At 40.2% G+C, this 16,216-nt stretch overlaps 1 protein-coding gene across 3 annotated transcripts in view; it reads left to right on the top strand.

Moving 5' to 3' along the window:
* Kif16b (kinesin family member 16B) overlaps positions 1-16,216 on the top strand; it is a 276,501-nt gene that overhangs the window by 132,501 nt on the left and 127,784 nt on the right. For all 3 annotated transcript variants that reach the window (XM_028755092.1, XM_028755101.1, XM_028755084.1), the window contains exons 13-15: positions 3,914-4,033; positions 4,874-4,925; positions 6,620-6,757. In XM_028755092.1, coding sequence (XP_028610925.1) covers positions 3,914-4,033; positions 4,874-4,925; positions 6,620-6,757 — 310 coding nt within the window. The remainder of the gene's footprint in view (positions 1-3,913; positions 4,034-4,873; positions 4,926-6,619; positions 6,758-16,216) is intronic.

Genomic DNA, 16,216 nt, shown 5'->3' on the forward strand with positions numbered 1-16,216 from the left:
CCTTCCCTTCTTTTCTCCCCTACCCCCATATGATTCATGTCCTTGGTTTTTGTAACAGATATCATATACGTCTCTGGACTTAGAATTAGAAGTCACTTCCCTTTTCCTGTCTATGACAGAACCAGCTCATCCCCTTGGAGCCTCATTCCTGTATGCAACACTATCACCTGGTTCAGAGACCAGACTTTCCATGGACATTATTTTATATATGGAACTTAGTGATTAAATTCTCCTCTATAATATATATCTTAAAAAATCATGTATCTCACTTTGGTTGAAATTCCATCATCAGAAGGAAAGTCATAGATCCTACTAACCCGAAAGGTAGAAATAGGGCTTGTTCTGTGTAGAGTGCTCATTTCAGCCATGATTTGTAAGAGCCTTGGCGTCATAAATTAAGGTTACTGAATCTCCCGACCTCCAAGTCTGAGGTTCCCAGCCATGGAATGAGAGTTTGGCTGATAGGAGGTGTAATTGAAGAACAATGATATGATTCATTTCTTTTTCTAGAATCTTAACTTATGTGTTGGCCATTTCTCTGCGTATCTATTTAATGGTTGTTAAATTAAATTGCTTTCTTCCAAGTGGTGATTTTTATGTGTTTTTTTTTAATACCCATGTTTCTGGGTCCCTTCATTCTATCACCCTCTTATATGACTTCACGTGTGCATTTGAAACCTAAATGTCTAAAGAAGTAAGTTACTAGGGACTCTCCACTCTTCATGCCCTGGTCCTGAACTTATCAGGGACTCCTTTGAGTTCAGTATTTGAGTTCTACCTTGACACTGCTTAAGAGGTTCAGAATCTTCTGCTTAGAAATGCTAGGTAGTATGTTGTTTGTCAGATTAAATGGCACCATAGTACATAGGTTCTTCCCAGAGATAAAAGGTAGCATGCTTAGGTGTGAGCTCTGAGATAGCGAAATGTGACAGCAGGTGAGAGATATTCCTCAGGAGTATCTCTGTCTGGAAACCATGCATAGTAGCTAGGGTCTGCTACCCGGTATGTCTATCATGTCTACAATAGTGTCTCACATATGGGAAGGGTTTCATTCAAACTCAATTCAGCTCAATTTCATTTGAAATGTTTACCCAAAATCTTTTGGAATCTGTCAGTTTCCTACCTTGAACGTCTCCAGAGCCTTCAGTTTAGTTTTGGGCCAGTTGTGCTTGGAGTGAAGAAATGAACCCATTGGTTTCTAGGAGATTGTTCTGAGTCTATATATGATACACTGCCCTAACTTCTTATGTCTACCCACTCAGACCCTTGGCAAATGTAGGGTTCACAGCCACTTAAGAGGGAAACAAGTAGGCATGAGGAAGACTGGGCCTTGCTGTTTTGTAGTGGGGTAAAGTGAGGGACTTTGAATTGAGACATGAAGGAAGTAATGGGCATATTTATGCACCAAGGCTGTTTGTGTATACCAGGGGACACATGGGAATATCCAGGGGCATTTTTGTTTGCTACCACTTTGCACAGATGTAGGCTATTACCAATATTCTATAATAGAGGCTAGGGACACTGTCTTATGTCCACCAGTAGGTGAGAATGAGTTGTAAGTGTCAGTAGTGGTGAGGTGCACAAACTCTGCTTCCAGGGAAGAGACAGAAGAGCAATGGCAGAAGCACCATCCATGATGAAGTCTTACAGTTGAGCTGGCTAGCAAGTTTGGGAACCACAGGAGTCAGTGGCAAGAAATTAGTGTAGGGTTGGAACAGAAGAGGCCATCCTGTACCTGTAAAGCATTATAAAGACTTGACCGTGTCTCTCAGCAACAGTAAAGGGCATTTAAAATTTCTGAGCAGCGTTACCTGCTCTAACATCTCTCTGCCTACTGAAGTATGAATTTAACTGATTCCTTAGGTCATTGTAGCACTCCAGGTAAAAGGTAATGATGACCTAGGGTTGGCCAAAATAGTGCAGGGGTTTGAGTAGTGACTTAGAGTGTAATTTTTTTTTGGATATTTTATTTACATTTCAGATGTTATCTTATTACCCCATTCCCCACCCACCCAGAAACCCCCTATCCCATCCTCTATCCTCCTGCTTCTATGAGGATGTGCTCCCATACACCCACCCACTCCCACCTCCCTTCCCTCAAATTCCCCCACACTGGAGCATCCAGCCTTCACAGGATCAAGGACCTCCTCTCCCACCTATGCCCAATAAGGCCTTCCTCCCCCACATATATGCAGTTGGGGCCATGAGTCCCTCCCTATGTGCTCCCAGGTTGGTGGTTTAGACCCTGGGAGCTCTGGTTGTTTGGTATTGTTGCTCTCCCCATGAGGCCGCAAACCCCTTCAGCCCCTTTAGTCTTCTCTCTAACTCTTTCACTGGGAATCCTGTGATCAGTTCACTGGTTAGCTGTGAGCATCCACCTTTGTATATGTTAGGCCTTTGCAGACCTCTAAGGAGACAGCTATATGAGGCTCCTGTCAGCATGCACTTCCTGGCATCCACATTAGTGTCTGCCTTTGGTTACTGCACATGGGATGGATACCCATGTGGAACAGTCTCCAGATGGCCCCTCCTTCAGTTTCTGTCCCACACTTTGTCTCCGTATTTGCTGACTTAGAGTGTATTTTGACGGTAGACTCAACACTATGGGTGTAGAATTTAGAGAAAGAAAGTGGTGTATTGTCACGGGCTTTCGTCTGAGTAATAAATAATAAGGAAGATTGGCATTTACTGATATGTAGTGGATAGTCTACAGGTTTAAAGGCTTTTTCTTTTTGTTTGTTTGTTTTTTTTTAATGTGTTAAGTTTTTTTCTGTTATTTCTCTAAAGATACTGAGCTAGGCAGGTTTAAGTATGTATGTCTGGAATTTAAGAGAGAGGTATGTCCTATCAATTTTAACTGAAAAGTCCTTGGGATATGAATGGCTGGGAGTCAAGAGTCAGGGTGAGATGTATCATTCCGGGAGTGAGTATGAGTAGAGTCAAAGATTGACAGTGTCCATGAGGTGGTTTCAAAAGAGTAGCAGGGAGGAATTTGCGAAGTGCAGGGAAATTTGGAGGTAGGTATAGCTCTCTCAGGGTTCTGCTGGGCTGAGGGAGTTGTGGTTTATGTAGTTACTTGTCTGTTGCTGGAAAAAGACTATGACTAAGATGGTTTGTAGAGGGAAAGGTTTATTTCGACTTACAGTTCTGAGGTATAAGAGTCCATCATGGTGAGGAGATGTGACAGCATAGGGCTTCCATGATGGCAGGAAGCTGAGAGCTTACACCTTCCATGATAAGCAGGAAGAAGAGAGCATATTAGAAGTAATAGTAGCCTGGTCTCATTGACATACTTCCCTCCAGCAAGGCTATACTACTCAAACCTTCCAAAACAGATCAAATATTTAAATACCTAAGACTATGGGGGAGCATTTCTCATTTAAACCACCCCCATGGATGGAGGGAAGAACTGTTAGAGGTACGTGTCCGTGGAAAGAGTTCTGAGTCCCTGTGAAGATGATATAAGGTATGGAGGGTATCTCTGACACAGAGATGAAGAACTTATTGAGGGAGCTGCTATCTCAAAAGCATGCTCAGTATATCCTGGTGGCCAGAGAGAAGGATTGGCAATTAAAGAGACTTCTAGCTATTAAGAAAGTGCAGGATCTGAAGAAGAGAGAAAGGTTACCTTATAAAGGGAGATTGTAAAGTCCTTGCTAAGGAAGATGGGCCTTGAGATTGACTTTGAAAATGTTATATATATCAAGCTAAGAGTTCAATTCATTTTATGTTGAACATTTTATATGTTCTGAGTTCATTTTGCCTACTGCCTGCCAGTTTTTAAAGTCCATTTTTCTTTCTGTTTATTTTTATAGGAAATAAAATATTACTTACTTCAAATATCTAAAGACACTTAATATGAAGTTGTCTTTCCCCAAAATAATCTCTTTCTTATCTCTCCTCCTGATTTCAGGAGCAAACCCTAGCCCTCAGGAAAGAGGGCATTGGTGTGGTTCTGGACTCTGAACTGCCGCACCTGATTGGCATTGATGATGACCTTCTGAGTACCGGAATCATCTTGTATCACTTGAAGGTAGAAACTGCTTAAGTGGAACATTCTAATTTTGTTTCCCGACATCACCTTAGACTCTAGCAAGGTTTATTATAGTACTTTATGGTCATGAATACAACTATTAAATTAAAGAATATATAACAAATCCTTGAGCCTTTGGGGATTTTCTACAGTTCATTGGGATTCAGTGGTATTTGAAGTTCCTGTGTATATAGAGTTCTGAAGTTAAATGATGAGTCATCCATTTTGGCTTCTTTTCTGTGGAATCATAAAAAGGAAGATAAGGAAAGAGAGGTAGAAAAACTGAGGAAGGAATAAGAACCCAGAACTGGGACTTGCTATGTGCACAGTTGCTGGTTCCTCCTGGTAATTATTATATGGTACCTTCCTCTTAGACAGTCAGCTTTAGTTCTGAACAGTTCCCACTGTTCTAGAGGTCAGATTTCCTTGTCAGTTATCAAGGGTTGCCGCTGTGACCTCAATTTTAGTGGCTTTTCTCTGATCTATAACTCAGAATGACATTATACTGTCTTGAGTTTTGTGGCCTCTCATGTCATGCATCTTTGGACACAATGAAGCCCTTGTCCACTGATCTGAATCATCCTTGAAATGGCTGCCCTGAGCTGACTGTAAGCTTTCACTTCTTGAGCACTTTGCCTTTGCAGTGGTGCTGGTACTTAGCAGACCACAGAGGATTTCACTTGAGTGTTTAGTACCCTGAGTTCACTGAGGCCATTGTGCACCCCAGACCTTGCTTATTCTGTTGCCCAGCAGGTGGAATCCATCAAGATAGGATGAGAAGCAGAGCAGCAGGATGTCCTCCTGCGCTCACTAACGAATATTATTGAATTTCCTTCTCAGGAAGGTCAGACTTTCGTTGGCAGAGAAGATGCTTCAACAGAACAAGATATTGGTGAGACTATCAATGTTCTCTTAGCAGTTTTAAAAACCATAGATAATGAACAATCTTCTTTTTCCTGACTGATGTTGATATAGTTATAAGAGAAAATTTTGAAGCATATTGCTCAATATATGTGTGACTATAATTTTGACTATAGCCCAGTTGAATAAAAAGGATGTTTAATCGAGTGAACAAAACTAAAGTATGACTTCTTTCTGACGCCCCATGTACATTCTCTACCATGCTAGTAAAGTTATTTAAATCATTCTACACCTGTCCCTCTGTATTGCCACCATGATTGATGGAAATAAGTCAGCAGATGTTGATAAAGGATCCCAGGTCCTTCAAAACGCAGGATATAGAGAGTTCTCTACACAAAGGTTATGGCAAAGTATGAGATCACATATCAGGCACACATGAGAAGGCATGGCTTTCTGGGTGTCCTACAGTCTTCACAAGGCATACAGATAGCCAGGAAGTCAGCCTGAGCAGATGACAGCCTGCACAGTGTTCTGAGCATCCCTTAGACGGATCTGTGGGTGGAGAATGTACTGTGAGTTGGTGTCTATGCATAGAGGGGCACAGTGCCAACTGGGAACTGGGGAAAGAATTATACCATTTCAAGGAGTTTAGAGTCCCTGGTGAGGAACCTGCTTTCTAACAAGTATGTGCTAATGAGCCACTTGTCCAATGTTTCTTTGTACACTTAGTATTACTACAGATGGGGAGAGCCAGAGACATTTCCAGAATCCTCCAGACTCAAGTACTTTTAAGTCTGTTTTGGCATCAAGCCGCTTGTTTGAATTATGCATTTGGCTATGGGAGTGGCCTTAAATGAGGGGAGTTAGTAAGGACAATGATCTCTAACCATAGAGATCCGTTGCTGGAGTTCTGCAAAGAATGAGAGCTACTCATAAGAAACTGGTTTATATGAGAGGCGTTCACATCTGCTATAGGCAAGATGGTTATAGATTATCAGATACCCATCGGTGACTGGCTGCTTTCAGAGGTCTCAGAGTTTGCATAGGCTATGGCTATGGTGGGTACCCCATCGAAGCCTCTGGAAGCTCCTGGGACAGTGGTTCTCAAACCTTTCTAATACAGTGACCTTTCATTGTTTCTCATATTGTGGTGAACCTCAACCATACAATTATTTTTGTTGCTACTTCATAACTAATTTTGCTACTGTTATGAATAACAGTGCAATTACCTGTGTTTTTTAAAGGGATTGCAGCCCACATGTTGAGAACTACTTTCTTAGGACCTCCTGGGAGCCATGGCATGCTCGTTTTCTGTTTTGGGGAAGCATTATCTGTAAGTGTGGAGGTGCTCATGGATCGTAAGCCCACAGATGCTTTCATTCTTGTGTCTCCCTGTGCTGGCGCAAATTTGTCAGTATTGAGAAGAAGTTCTCCATTAAACTAGTCAACTGTGTTGTCCTTTGGGAAGAATAAGCTGCCATGTCAGAGCTTACTTTGTTATAGACAGATAGCCAGATCCTTTGAAGTGACTGTCAATGGTCCTTTTTCTCTGCCACTTGATGTTATAGCCTCACATATTAGAATTTTATCACTAAAAAGATATGTTGTAGCACTTCTATGGAAAATAAAAGGTGTGTTCAAAATGGAAATTCAGTAAGTAGATGGAAATCATGATAGCATACACCAAAGTGAAGCCTAACTTCCTCCTTTGTTTTTCTCTCCTAGTCCTTCATGGCCTTGACTTGGAGAGTGAACATTGTGTCTTTGAGAATGCCGGGGGAACAGTGACTCTGATACCCCTGAGTGGGTCCCAGTGCTCTGTGAATGGTGTTCAGATTGTGGATGCCACACAGCTAAATCAAGGTATCTGATTCTGCTTTTCAGAGATCTTTGTGTATAAGGAGAACGAAAGCTGGAACTGGGAAGCATGCGCATTTTACTGATTAGGGACCCAGAGGGTAAAGACTGTTTCTTCATTATGTTTCCTCTCCTGTCTTGCTGGGAGGCTGCTTTATAACGCCCGCCCACTGTCTGTTGAATTAAACATGACATATTTATGAATATTTACAATTGTTATGAAGATTAACCATTAGTGGATTTTTAAAGTTAAAGAGTACCTTTTGCAAGTAAAAATTTAATACAGTGATTTCCTTTAATACTTTTTATTTCTAATGTTTATGTCCTTCTAATGAGTGGTTGCAATTATATGCAAAACAGCTGTAGTATTGTAAAAAAAAAAAGGTATAAAACTTAGTGCAGAACTTAATCATAAGGCCATGTTAAAGTAACTATTCCATGTCAGCCTACTTTTTTTCTCTGAAACTAAATTGTTAAGAGAAAAGAAGGTTTGGTCCCTTGGCTTTGAGCCTGTGTTGAACTAAACTTATACCTTGTGGCCAGAAAACAGAAGGGAAGAGGGAAGTGCACCAGAACTCTCTGAAGATCTTTTAGGAGACTCCACCTCTTAAAGGTCCTCAGGAGATGACGCATGGCCTCTGGGAGACATTGGGGTTCAGTTTATGACAGTGTCCAAAATTCTCTGAGCATATCAGTGTATATTTCCTCCACCAGTGTGATTGTCCAAACATCTTCAGTAGAGCTATTCAATTAGAAAACTAATGGTTAGCCTCAGACCCAGATCAAGTCTGCCTGCCTGCTGCTCGTTGGCCCCTGGTTGGCCACATCTCTAGGTTTTTCAGTCTGGACTACATTTTTGTTCTTTCTTGGACTCTTACAACATTGAAAAAAGTGCATCAGATACATTGAAGTATGTCCCTCCACGTAAATTTAAGATTTTTCTGGTCTTTTTTTATAATCAGATTGATATCTTGCAGTTTCTTTGTTTGCAGACAGTGCTAGGGTCAGACCTTGTGCACACTAGGCAAGAGCTGTACTGCTGAGTGACTCACTTTCTCAATGTGATGCATTTCTGACAATGTTGTATTTTCTCCTATCCCACCCCAGATTTCTATCTGTCCACTGCTGATGGTGCTCACTTTGGTTCCTTGGGAAAGGTGGGCCTGCCTATGCTTTTACTCTGTGAAGTCACTTCCCCTAGATTTGGTTTTAGATAAATGTGTAGGGAAGGTACTCTGATTATCAATGTTCTATCCTTTTCACAGCTTGATTCACTGTTTCAGAAACTATTTTTTTTAAATGTTGCTGAATTATTATTCTGTTGGTTGCAAAAAAGATAATTTTCTTATCATTTCTTTTGCATTTGTCAATTGAATTTTTAGTGTAAGGAAAAAGCATTTTCTTCTTGTCATTTGTGTCTTCATGTATTTACTTGAGCAGAGTCATTGTTTGGCACTGCATTTAGTATCTGCTCTGTTTGGCCATTATTTATTTTGAACATTCAAATTGTCTAAGATTTGGCCAGTGTGAATTTCTTCAAGGTGGCTTCTATGTCTTTTGGCTTGACATTGTTTTGCAAACATTGGCTTACTTTCTGAGGCAAGATACTCTAAACTCATCTTATACTTTCCTGGAACTTAAAAGAGCACTATACAATGTGAGCTCTGCCTAGAACTTAATTAACATTTAACTCTGGGAGATCCTTCTGTCTCTGCTGCCCATGAGAGACGGATTGCTAGTTTATTGAGGTTTCAGAAATTCTTTAAGTAGCTGCAATTATGTCTCTAATTCTTTTGTGGATTGAATAATAAGTGTTAATAAATGACTCACATGAAGCTACTTATTTACTCACTCACTTACTTACTTACATATTTGCTTACTTGTCTCTTTGCCTACCCAACTTGATAACTCAGTTTAAAATATGCCTATTTTGGGTAGTGGTCAAATTGAGAACTAAACTTTTGATCTTCTTCTCTATCTCAGATGTGACTTTTGCTAAGAGAGCCATAGAATTAAATTGACATTGAAGGCTGATGGCAGGATTTGTCTTTCCTGCAGTGTAAAAGTACATATTTTTTAATTCTCCTGTAATAATTGCATCTCTGAAGCTTATTGCCTACATGTGCTAGACTGAGCTTCTAGCCTTCCTAAAATCTTATATAGGCCTTATTTTCAGCCTCTGAGACTTACTGCTGAATTAGCACACCCTCTGAACTCTGGCTGGCTTGTTCAACTCAGTTGTTCTTATTCAAACTCCTCTCCAAGCTGACTGACTTAGTCTGGCTTCTCTCTTGGTCTCTGACTGAATTGCTCTGCTTGGCCTCATACTAATTTTCATATGTTCAAATATTCTGGCTGCTTTTCATTCTGTCTTCACCTGTGTCTAGCTCGTTTCTTTTCTGCAACCTGTTGCTCTATAACTGTGTCAGTAAAATTGGCTCCTCTCTCTCTCTGCACTGCTCTCTCTTAAGTCACCTCTCCTTCCTGTCTTTTCTCCTGAGAATTGGGTTTATCCTATCTCTGAGTCATTCTGTCAGATTTTTCACTAATTTATCATTTTGTCAGCCCCACAATTAGGAGTCACTCTCAAACTTGGGTGCTTCCTTCTATCAATTCACTTTACCTTCATTGTTTGGGATTAAAGGTACATACTAAGGGTATGTCTGTATTCCAACCAGAGGGATTAAAGGTGTGCTAAGGCTGAGCCACACCCCAACTAGAAACAGGTTTTTCCAGTAAACAACAATCTTGGGGTTTTTGGTGTGATCAAATATCCTGCAGCACTGTGAAGTGTCCTTAATTCTTTTATTATCATGGAAGTGGAACCATGATGTTCAGATCTGGTGGGCTTGGGTTCTTCTGGCGTCCTGCTGAGCTGCTGAAGTCTCTGTATTAGAGTGCTGTGCACAAAATAGAAATGCCATTAGCAAATGTCAGTGCAAGCGAGTACGAAATGGCATCCAGATCAAGGGGACTTCAGAGTAATAAGGGGAGAACTTGTTTTTTCACCTTGCCATTCTTTCTTTAGCGTATATCCTGTATATCTTATCCAAGGTAAAACAGCTTCAGTCTTTCATAATTAAGGATTAAAATTCTTTCCTTTGGCTTGCTTGATGTTTGAAGATTGTTAAAATGAAAACTGGAACATGTCTTTTAAATTCAAAGTGATGTGACACGTTCGAAGTGAATATGTGTAGTGAAAATAAAAGGAAGTGCAGAGGACTGAATCATTCCTCCTTCCAGATCATCCTCACTGCCGGAGACGAAGCCAGGCCGGGCTCAGCATTTGTATATGAGGATCATAAGCTAGCTCAATAAAGGTTTAATTTTTAAAAAGCCTATAGTAAAAGTAAACCAAAAATGGATTTCATTAAAAACACAATAAATGGGGAGCAGGACTAAATAAAACACTGTTTTCATACTAGATCCTGTCTTGGCTTTTGCCCATGAGGCAGCTTTTTAAAAGCAGTTCTATAGAGCACTTCTGCATGTCCTGCTTAGGTAATTTTTGCAAAGGCAAGTGCTTTGAATTAACTCTTGGCAACCAAGCTTCTTGGAGATGGGTCTTGGAATAGCTGGACAGCTGCTGTATTAGCACAGAACATTGAAAAAAGTGATAGCAGACCATTCATTATCCCTCATTATCATTCATGCATTCACACTCTCAAACCTTGACTTGTATATGCTGTTAAATGTTCGTGGCTTTCCAAGCTAGGCATAGGTTCTATCCATAGCCCTGAAGAGCATAAAGTCCAGGCTATTTTGTTTCCCACACGTGTTGTCCTAAGTTCAGTCTCTGGCTTACTGTAGTGGTTGCTGGTTTACCATCGTTCCTGGCCCGTTGTTTCTTAGTCCTCAGAATTTCCTGGTGTGTAAACCCAAGAAGTTGGACCCATGAAGGATATAACATAAGAAATAGTTTTGTAACTGTTTCCTGCTTTTATAACAAAAAGGATCTAGGAGAGAAAACACAGGTGGGTGTCAACCCACATCCCAGTGATGTCTGACCACATTACCCTTCCTTGCCTGCACCTTAGGCTCATCCTATACCACCCACTGCACCCTCCCTTATCATCAGTTTCCAGCTTAGTGCTAATATTTGGTATTCAGCTATCTCTTCATTGGTAAATTACTTTCATTTGGAAATGTGCTAGGCTATGCCATTAAAAAAAGCACAAGTAGTAATTACAACTTCCTTATCTAAATCACTTAACACATGTGAATGCCAACTAATAGATTTGTTTAAATTTAGCAGGTTGTTGCCATTAGGGGCAAGAGTGTTTTCTTCTTTTCTTCTTATCAACTTATGTCAGTAAACTGTCTTTTCTCATATAGCATACCCCCCAAACACACACACACACACACACACACACACACACGAAAGGTTTTCATCAGTTAGCATTGTCATTAACATGAAGAACATTTACTAGAACTGTGAACATGAACTGTGTATTATCTAATATGTGGTATAAGATATCTTTCTCTTCATCTTCATATCTAAATATGCTCTTCTCTTAATGTGTACCCAGAGCTCAGGTCCCCTCTCTCTTAGGCTCCCCGGTGAACTCCATAAACTGGATTAACGGAAAGAAGAAATTACAAATGTGACCATGATGTCTTACTCATAGACCACAGCTTTTCTTGGTCTAAGCCTCAAGTCCTCTGACCCCAGTCGTCATATGTTTAATAAGAAATGGCACAATATTCAAGCATGTTGTAATTCAAGAAATATTTCAGAATTGTCTTGGAATTTCTAGGAACTAGTCATTGAATTATTATTTATCTGCAATACTATATATTTTTAAAAACTGGTCACTGTTAAATGTAATTAATTTTTACATTCTTATCAGTGGACACCTTTGGTCTTCTTGCTGGTCTGTCAGATCCATTAAACATTCATCTCTCATTTTAGAAGTGCTACAGAAACTGCATCTTGGAAATTCACACTTAGGTGCTTTTGAATGTGATATGCTCCAGTGCCAAAATATATTTGCATCTATTCAAGTACCCTGAAAGAGGGAACAGGTGATTGTCTGCAGAGTGGAGCTGAGGAGCCTTTGATACAATTTTCATCTGCTGGAGGGCTGCTGTGAGTTGTTCAGTGACAAATTAAAAAGGAATTTTAGTGGAGCTGAAAAGGAAAATAGATCTTTGAGGGTTGAGCTGCAGTATCCAGCCAAGGTAAAAGACCTGTATATGCTACAAAGAGCATTAAGACACCAGTGTCTGTTCCCTGTGGATTCCCCTGTGCTGACCTGAGTACTCTTCAGATGCCTTTCTCATGTTAGAGACCTGAAAATTAGACACATATCTTACATATGGGCCAATTTAACAGATTTTTGGATGTCAAAGCCTGAGCTATTTTACAAGAGAGAATGGTTCTCCAAGTGTGTTTCAGACCAGTGCCATCAGCATTACCTGGGAGCTTACTAGATACACAAATTCCTAAACTGTATGCTCTGAAAGATCTGGAGATGAGGCCCCAGTGATAAAGTCTTTACATCTAGAAGTAATTGTGATGCATGCATCTGCATGAGAGCAGCTGACTAAACTTGTTATGCTGAAATCAGAATCTTGGCACCCTGACTTTGGTAGAAAAATAACTGTCTATTTCTACACCTTTCTTTCCTGTTTTACCAACCACACCTAGTTTTTAGTCTTTCTGATCCTTTCAACATCTTCTGCTTCACATTGCCTAAGGTGGCTTTACAGCGGGTCTTGTCATGGATTCCTTCATGTTTACCAGATTGGAATTTGCAGAACTTCTGAATCTACAGATGTCTGTCTATCTTTACAGTTGGAAAGTTTGTTGCCACTGTTTGTTTAAAAACATTTTCCCCTATTGTGCACACTTATCTTTCATTCTGGGTCTCTAATCCCGTAAAAATTAGATATTTTAATTTTTCTCTCATGGTCTATTGATGCTCTGATTTGCAGTTTGAATTTTCCTCTTATGTCTGTGTCCTTTTGTAAATACTTTTTCAAATCTGCTTATGATTGCTAACTCAAAGTCTTTATCAATATCTTTGTTGTCTCAGCAATACTTTACATTGTCTGACCTGCCCATTGGCATCTTCCTGGTTCTTGAACGTTTTGTTAGAGGTCAGTGAGTTTCATTACAATTCTGATGGGAAATGGTGATACCCTCTTGCAGCAGGCATGTTCCTCATTGGATTCTTGCCTACATGAGGAAGAGCCTAAGCTGTTAGGCTATGGTTATAGTACCAATGCTGGTTCAGTGTCAAAGCTTCTGCATTGCTGTTCCACATAATTTTGAGTCTACCACCACTGGCTAGCCTGGAACCTGAGCAGATCTCTGCCCCTTAGCTTATCTCTCAGGTTGAACATGCTACTGACGTTTGGCGCTGTGTGCGTACCATGTGGTGGTGAATCTTGGAATTCCTACTGTGTCCCAAATACTTTAGTTTTTTTCTTTGATCCTCCTGTTTCTCTCCTCCAACTGGAAATTGGAGCTTTCTTGATTCTACTCTTTCTTCTACATTGTGTAGAACTTAAAGGACACGGGGAGGGAAAATACAGCCAGGGAAACCTGCTCCACCATCCTGGGTCCAATAATTCAGAGACCTTCTGCTGCTTCCACTTGCCACGAGTGACCTCCTGGCGTCTTGTCAAGACTAAAAGCAGAGGGTTTCTCCTGGAGTTCTTACTTCATACTGGTAAGCATGTTTGAGTTTCCTCTTACTCTGAGACAAGAATAAAAAAGTGATCATTGTCAGTTTGGTTTCACTTTGACATGCAAACCTGCTCTTGTCTCCATAGCAGTGTTAAATGCCATGATGCACTGCTGATATTAATGATAGGCCTGTACTGTAAACACTCTTTTTTAATTTTTTTTTTCATTGAAATCAGCCAAGATTCTAGAATGATTGACTCCTCATTGACAGATCTTAGGACGTTCCCTGATGCCTTGGTACCTTGAGCACCAAGTTTTTAGCTTGCAAGTCGCTATACTGCCTTTATGGCAGCCCATCCATCTGTTTTAGACACATTGGACACTCTAAGGATACTTAAGCAGCTACGAAGGACCTCTTCATTCATGGCAAGGCGTCTATGACATGGGGCGCCAGTTGTGGAAAGCAGCATCATAAGCCAGACAAGCTTTGGTAAGGTCCAGAGAGCCCAGCAGTCTTTCTCCCAGCATCTACTATTTGTATTGCTCTTGAATTATTCTATGTCTAATCTACATTTTCTTTGGGAAGGACCAACCTGGCCCACGTGGAAAACACTCTCTTTCCTCCATGACATTTTGAAAATAAAAATATTAGCCTGACTCACTCATGCACACTTCTAGGTTTTTATGGAGAGGGGTGGACTGGTACATCTTGAAGATTTAAAAGCTTTACACTCAGTTCATACAACAATCTTCAAATAACCCTTGATAATTATTTGACTGGGAATATCAATAGCAAAGACTGAAAATCAATTTCCTTTCTTATCCAGAGGCCCAAAATCTAAGCTTTCCATTTTAATTTTACTGTGAAAAACCTGAAGGGTAAAGTGATTTATCTAAAGTGAAAAGTTATGACTCTGTATTTGGAATGTGAACACTTATAAGGGAGGTGTCAAGGCCTGTGTGACTTTCTGGTAAGGTGTCATACACATTTGTCACAATCACAAAAACCAGTGACCTGACGCATGCTTTGGTAGTGACATCTGCTACAGTATGACGTTGATGCTCAGTGTCTATCAGTCATGCCCAAGCTAGGCAAGCCACCCTCAGATCTTACGGGAATTTTTAAAGAATCTGCTTATTTTGATTGTCTATCTCTTTTAACTTCTCATCTTTCCCATCTCACTTCCCAAAGCCATTTTTGAGACAGAATTACTATAATTCCTGTGCCTTAAGTAATTATTAAGAGTGTAAAGTCTTAGAACATACAACTTAATCTGTTCTTATGTATTGGTACATGTTATTGAATATTAGATTCCATCATGACCCCAAAATGGTGATAACATTGCAATTCATTTCAATGTGAGATTTTTAAACCATTTTAAATCACAGAGAAAGTACTTATAAGCAGTTCCTTTATCCTTTAATGAGACAACAAAATGAGAATATCCTGCTCCTTCTTAGCCAGGCTTCTTGATCAGCGACCTTTCAGGGCAGTATGTGGTACTCTATGAATCTAAATTCTTTGCCCATCACAGCTCAATGAAATCCCTTCCACCAAGTATCCTTTAGGAGTTCAGCCTCTGTGTGTGTTAGGTGAGGTGGGGGTATGGGGCAGTTTTTAAATGATTAAAATGTAAAGTGAGGAGGCCTGAAGGCTGTCTCAAGCCTCTCAGCTCCTGTTACCTTGGACTGTGCATTTGGAGATCACAAATGTCTCATGTGTTTGTATCAGCTATAACTCAGAAAGTCTGTTATACAGTCACCTCCAAAATAGTCATATGACACCATTTAATAGAAGTATAAGTCCATTTATTTGTGCGGTAGCAGAATTAGAAAAATCTCATTAAAATGTAAGGAGAGGGGTAATTACTTGTCATATTCACTATTGCCCCTATCTTCCCTAGGAATCACTAGAAACACACATATGCTTATTTTTCAGATTACTTGAAATACTAAAATAAGAAAATCTCTTATGAAACCATCATTTGCATCTTTCATTCACAGAGATTTAAATGAAGGAAGCTCTTTACCTTTTTTAAACAAAAGGCTTTGTCTCCCTTTTGAAAATGTCATTTTCCTTTCCATTCCCTTTTAAGATTGTCTGGGATTTGTCTGTGTTTGGATATTTAACAGGCTCTGAAGTAATCTCAGAGAAGCCATCATATATTTCAGGCAGGTTTAGACATGCTCTCAAAATTACAAATTAAGTGTATCACAGAAAGTCCATCTGTTGCAATTAATCACATTAACCTCAAGCAAGGAGTCACTGACAGTTAAAAAGAACGTAAGGTCGTGAAGGAACCTTAGGAATTTTCCAGTTGATGAGTAGATGGGAACACTGAATTCCAAAGAGGTTTTTCCATTTACTCCTTGGTCCCATCCACAGACATTGTGTGTGTGTCAGAGCGTGTGTAGGGTATATATGTGTTGGGGGTGGGATGGAAGTAGGTGTGAAGACCAGAGGTCAGTGTCTGATGTCTTTATCATAGCTTGTCCACCTTATTTTTTGAGACAAGGTCTCTCAATGAACCTGGAGATTAGTGATCTGGCCCCAGTCTACCTTCCTCCCAACTGTCTGCACTGAGGGATACAAGTGCAGCCCAAGGCTTGGATGTTTCCATGTGTGCTCTTGCTCAGGGAAGCTCAGGGCCTCCTGCTTGCACAGCTTGAACATTATATCCCTAGCCAGTCTCTATTGGTTGTGTATCCACCCGTCATTCCACACTTTTCCTTTAGCTGGCTTATTGCTTTCTAAGTATATTCATGAGTTTCCTCTTAATAAGTGAAAACTATGTCATTGAACCCATTTTACCCTTTGTTTATTAATATGC

This window comes from Grammomys surdaster, unplaced genomic scaffold (assembly GCF_004785775.1).
Source record: "Grammomys surdaster isolate TR1022 unplaced genomic scaffold, NIH_TR_1.0 129, whole genome shotgun sequence".
Taxonomy (NCBI): Eukaryota; Metazoa; Chordata; class Mammalia; order Rodentia; family Muridae; genus Grammomys; species Grammomys surdaster.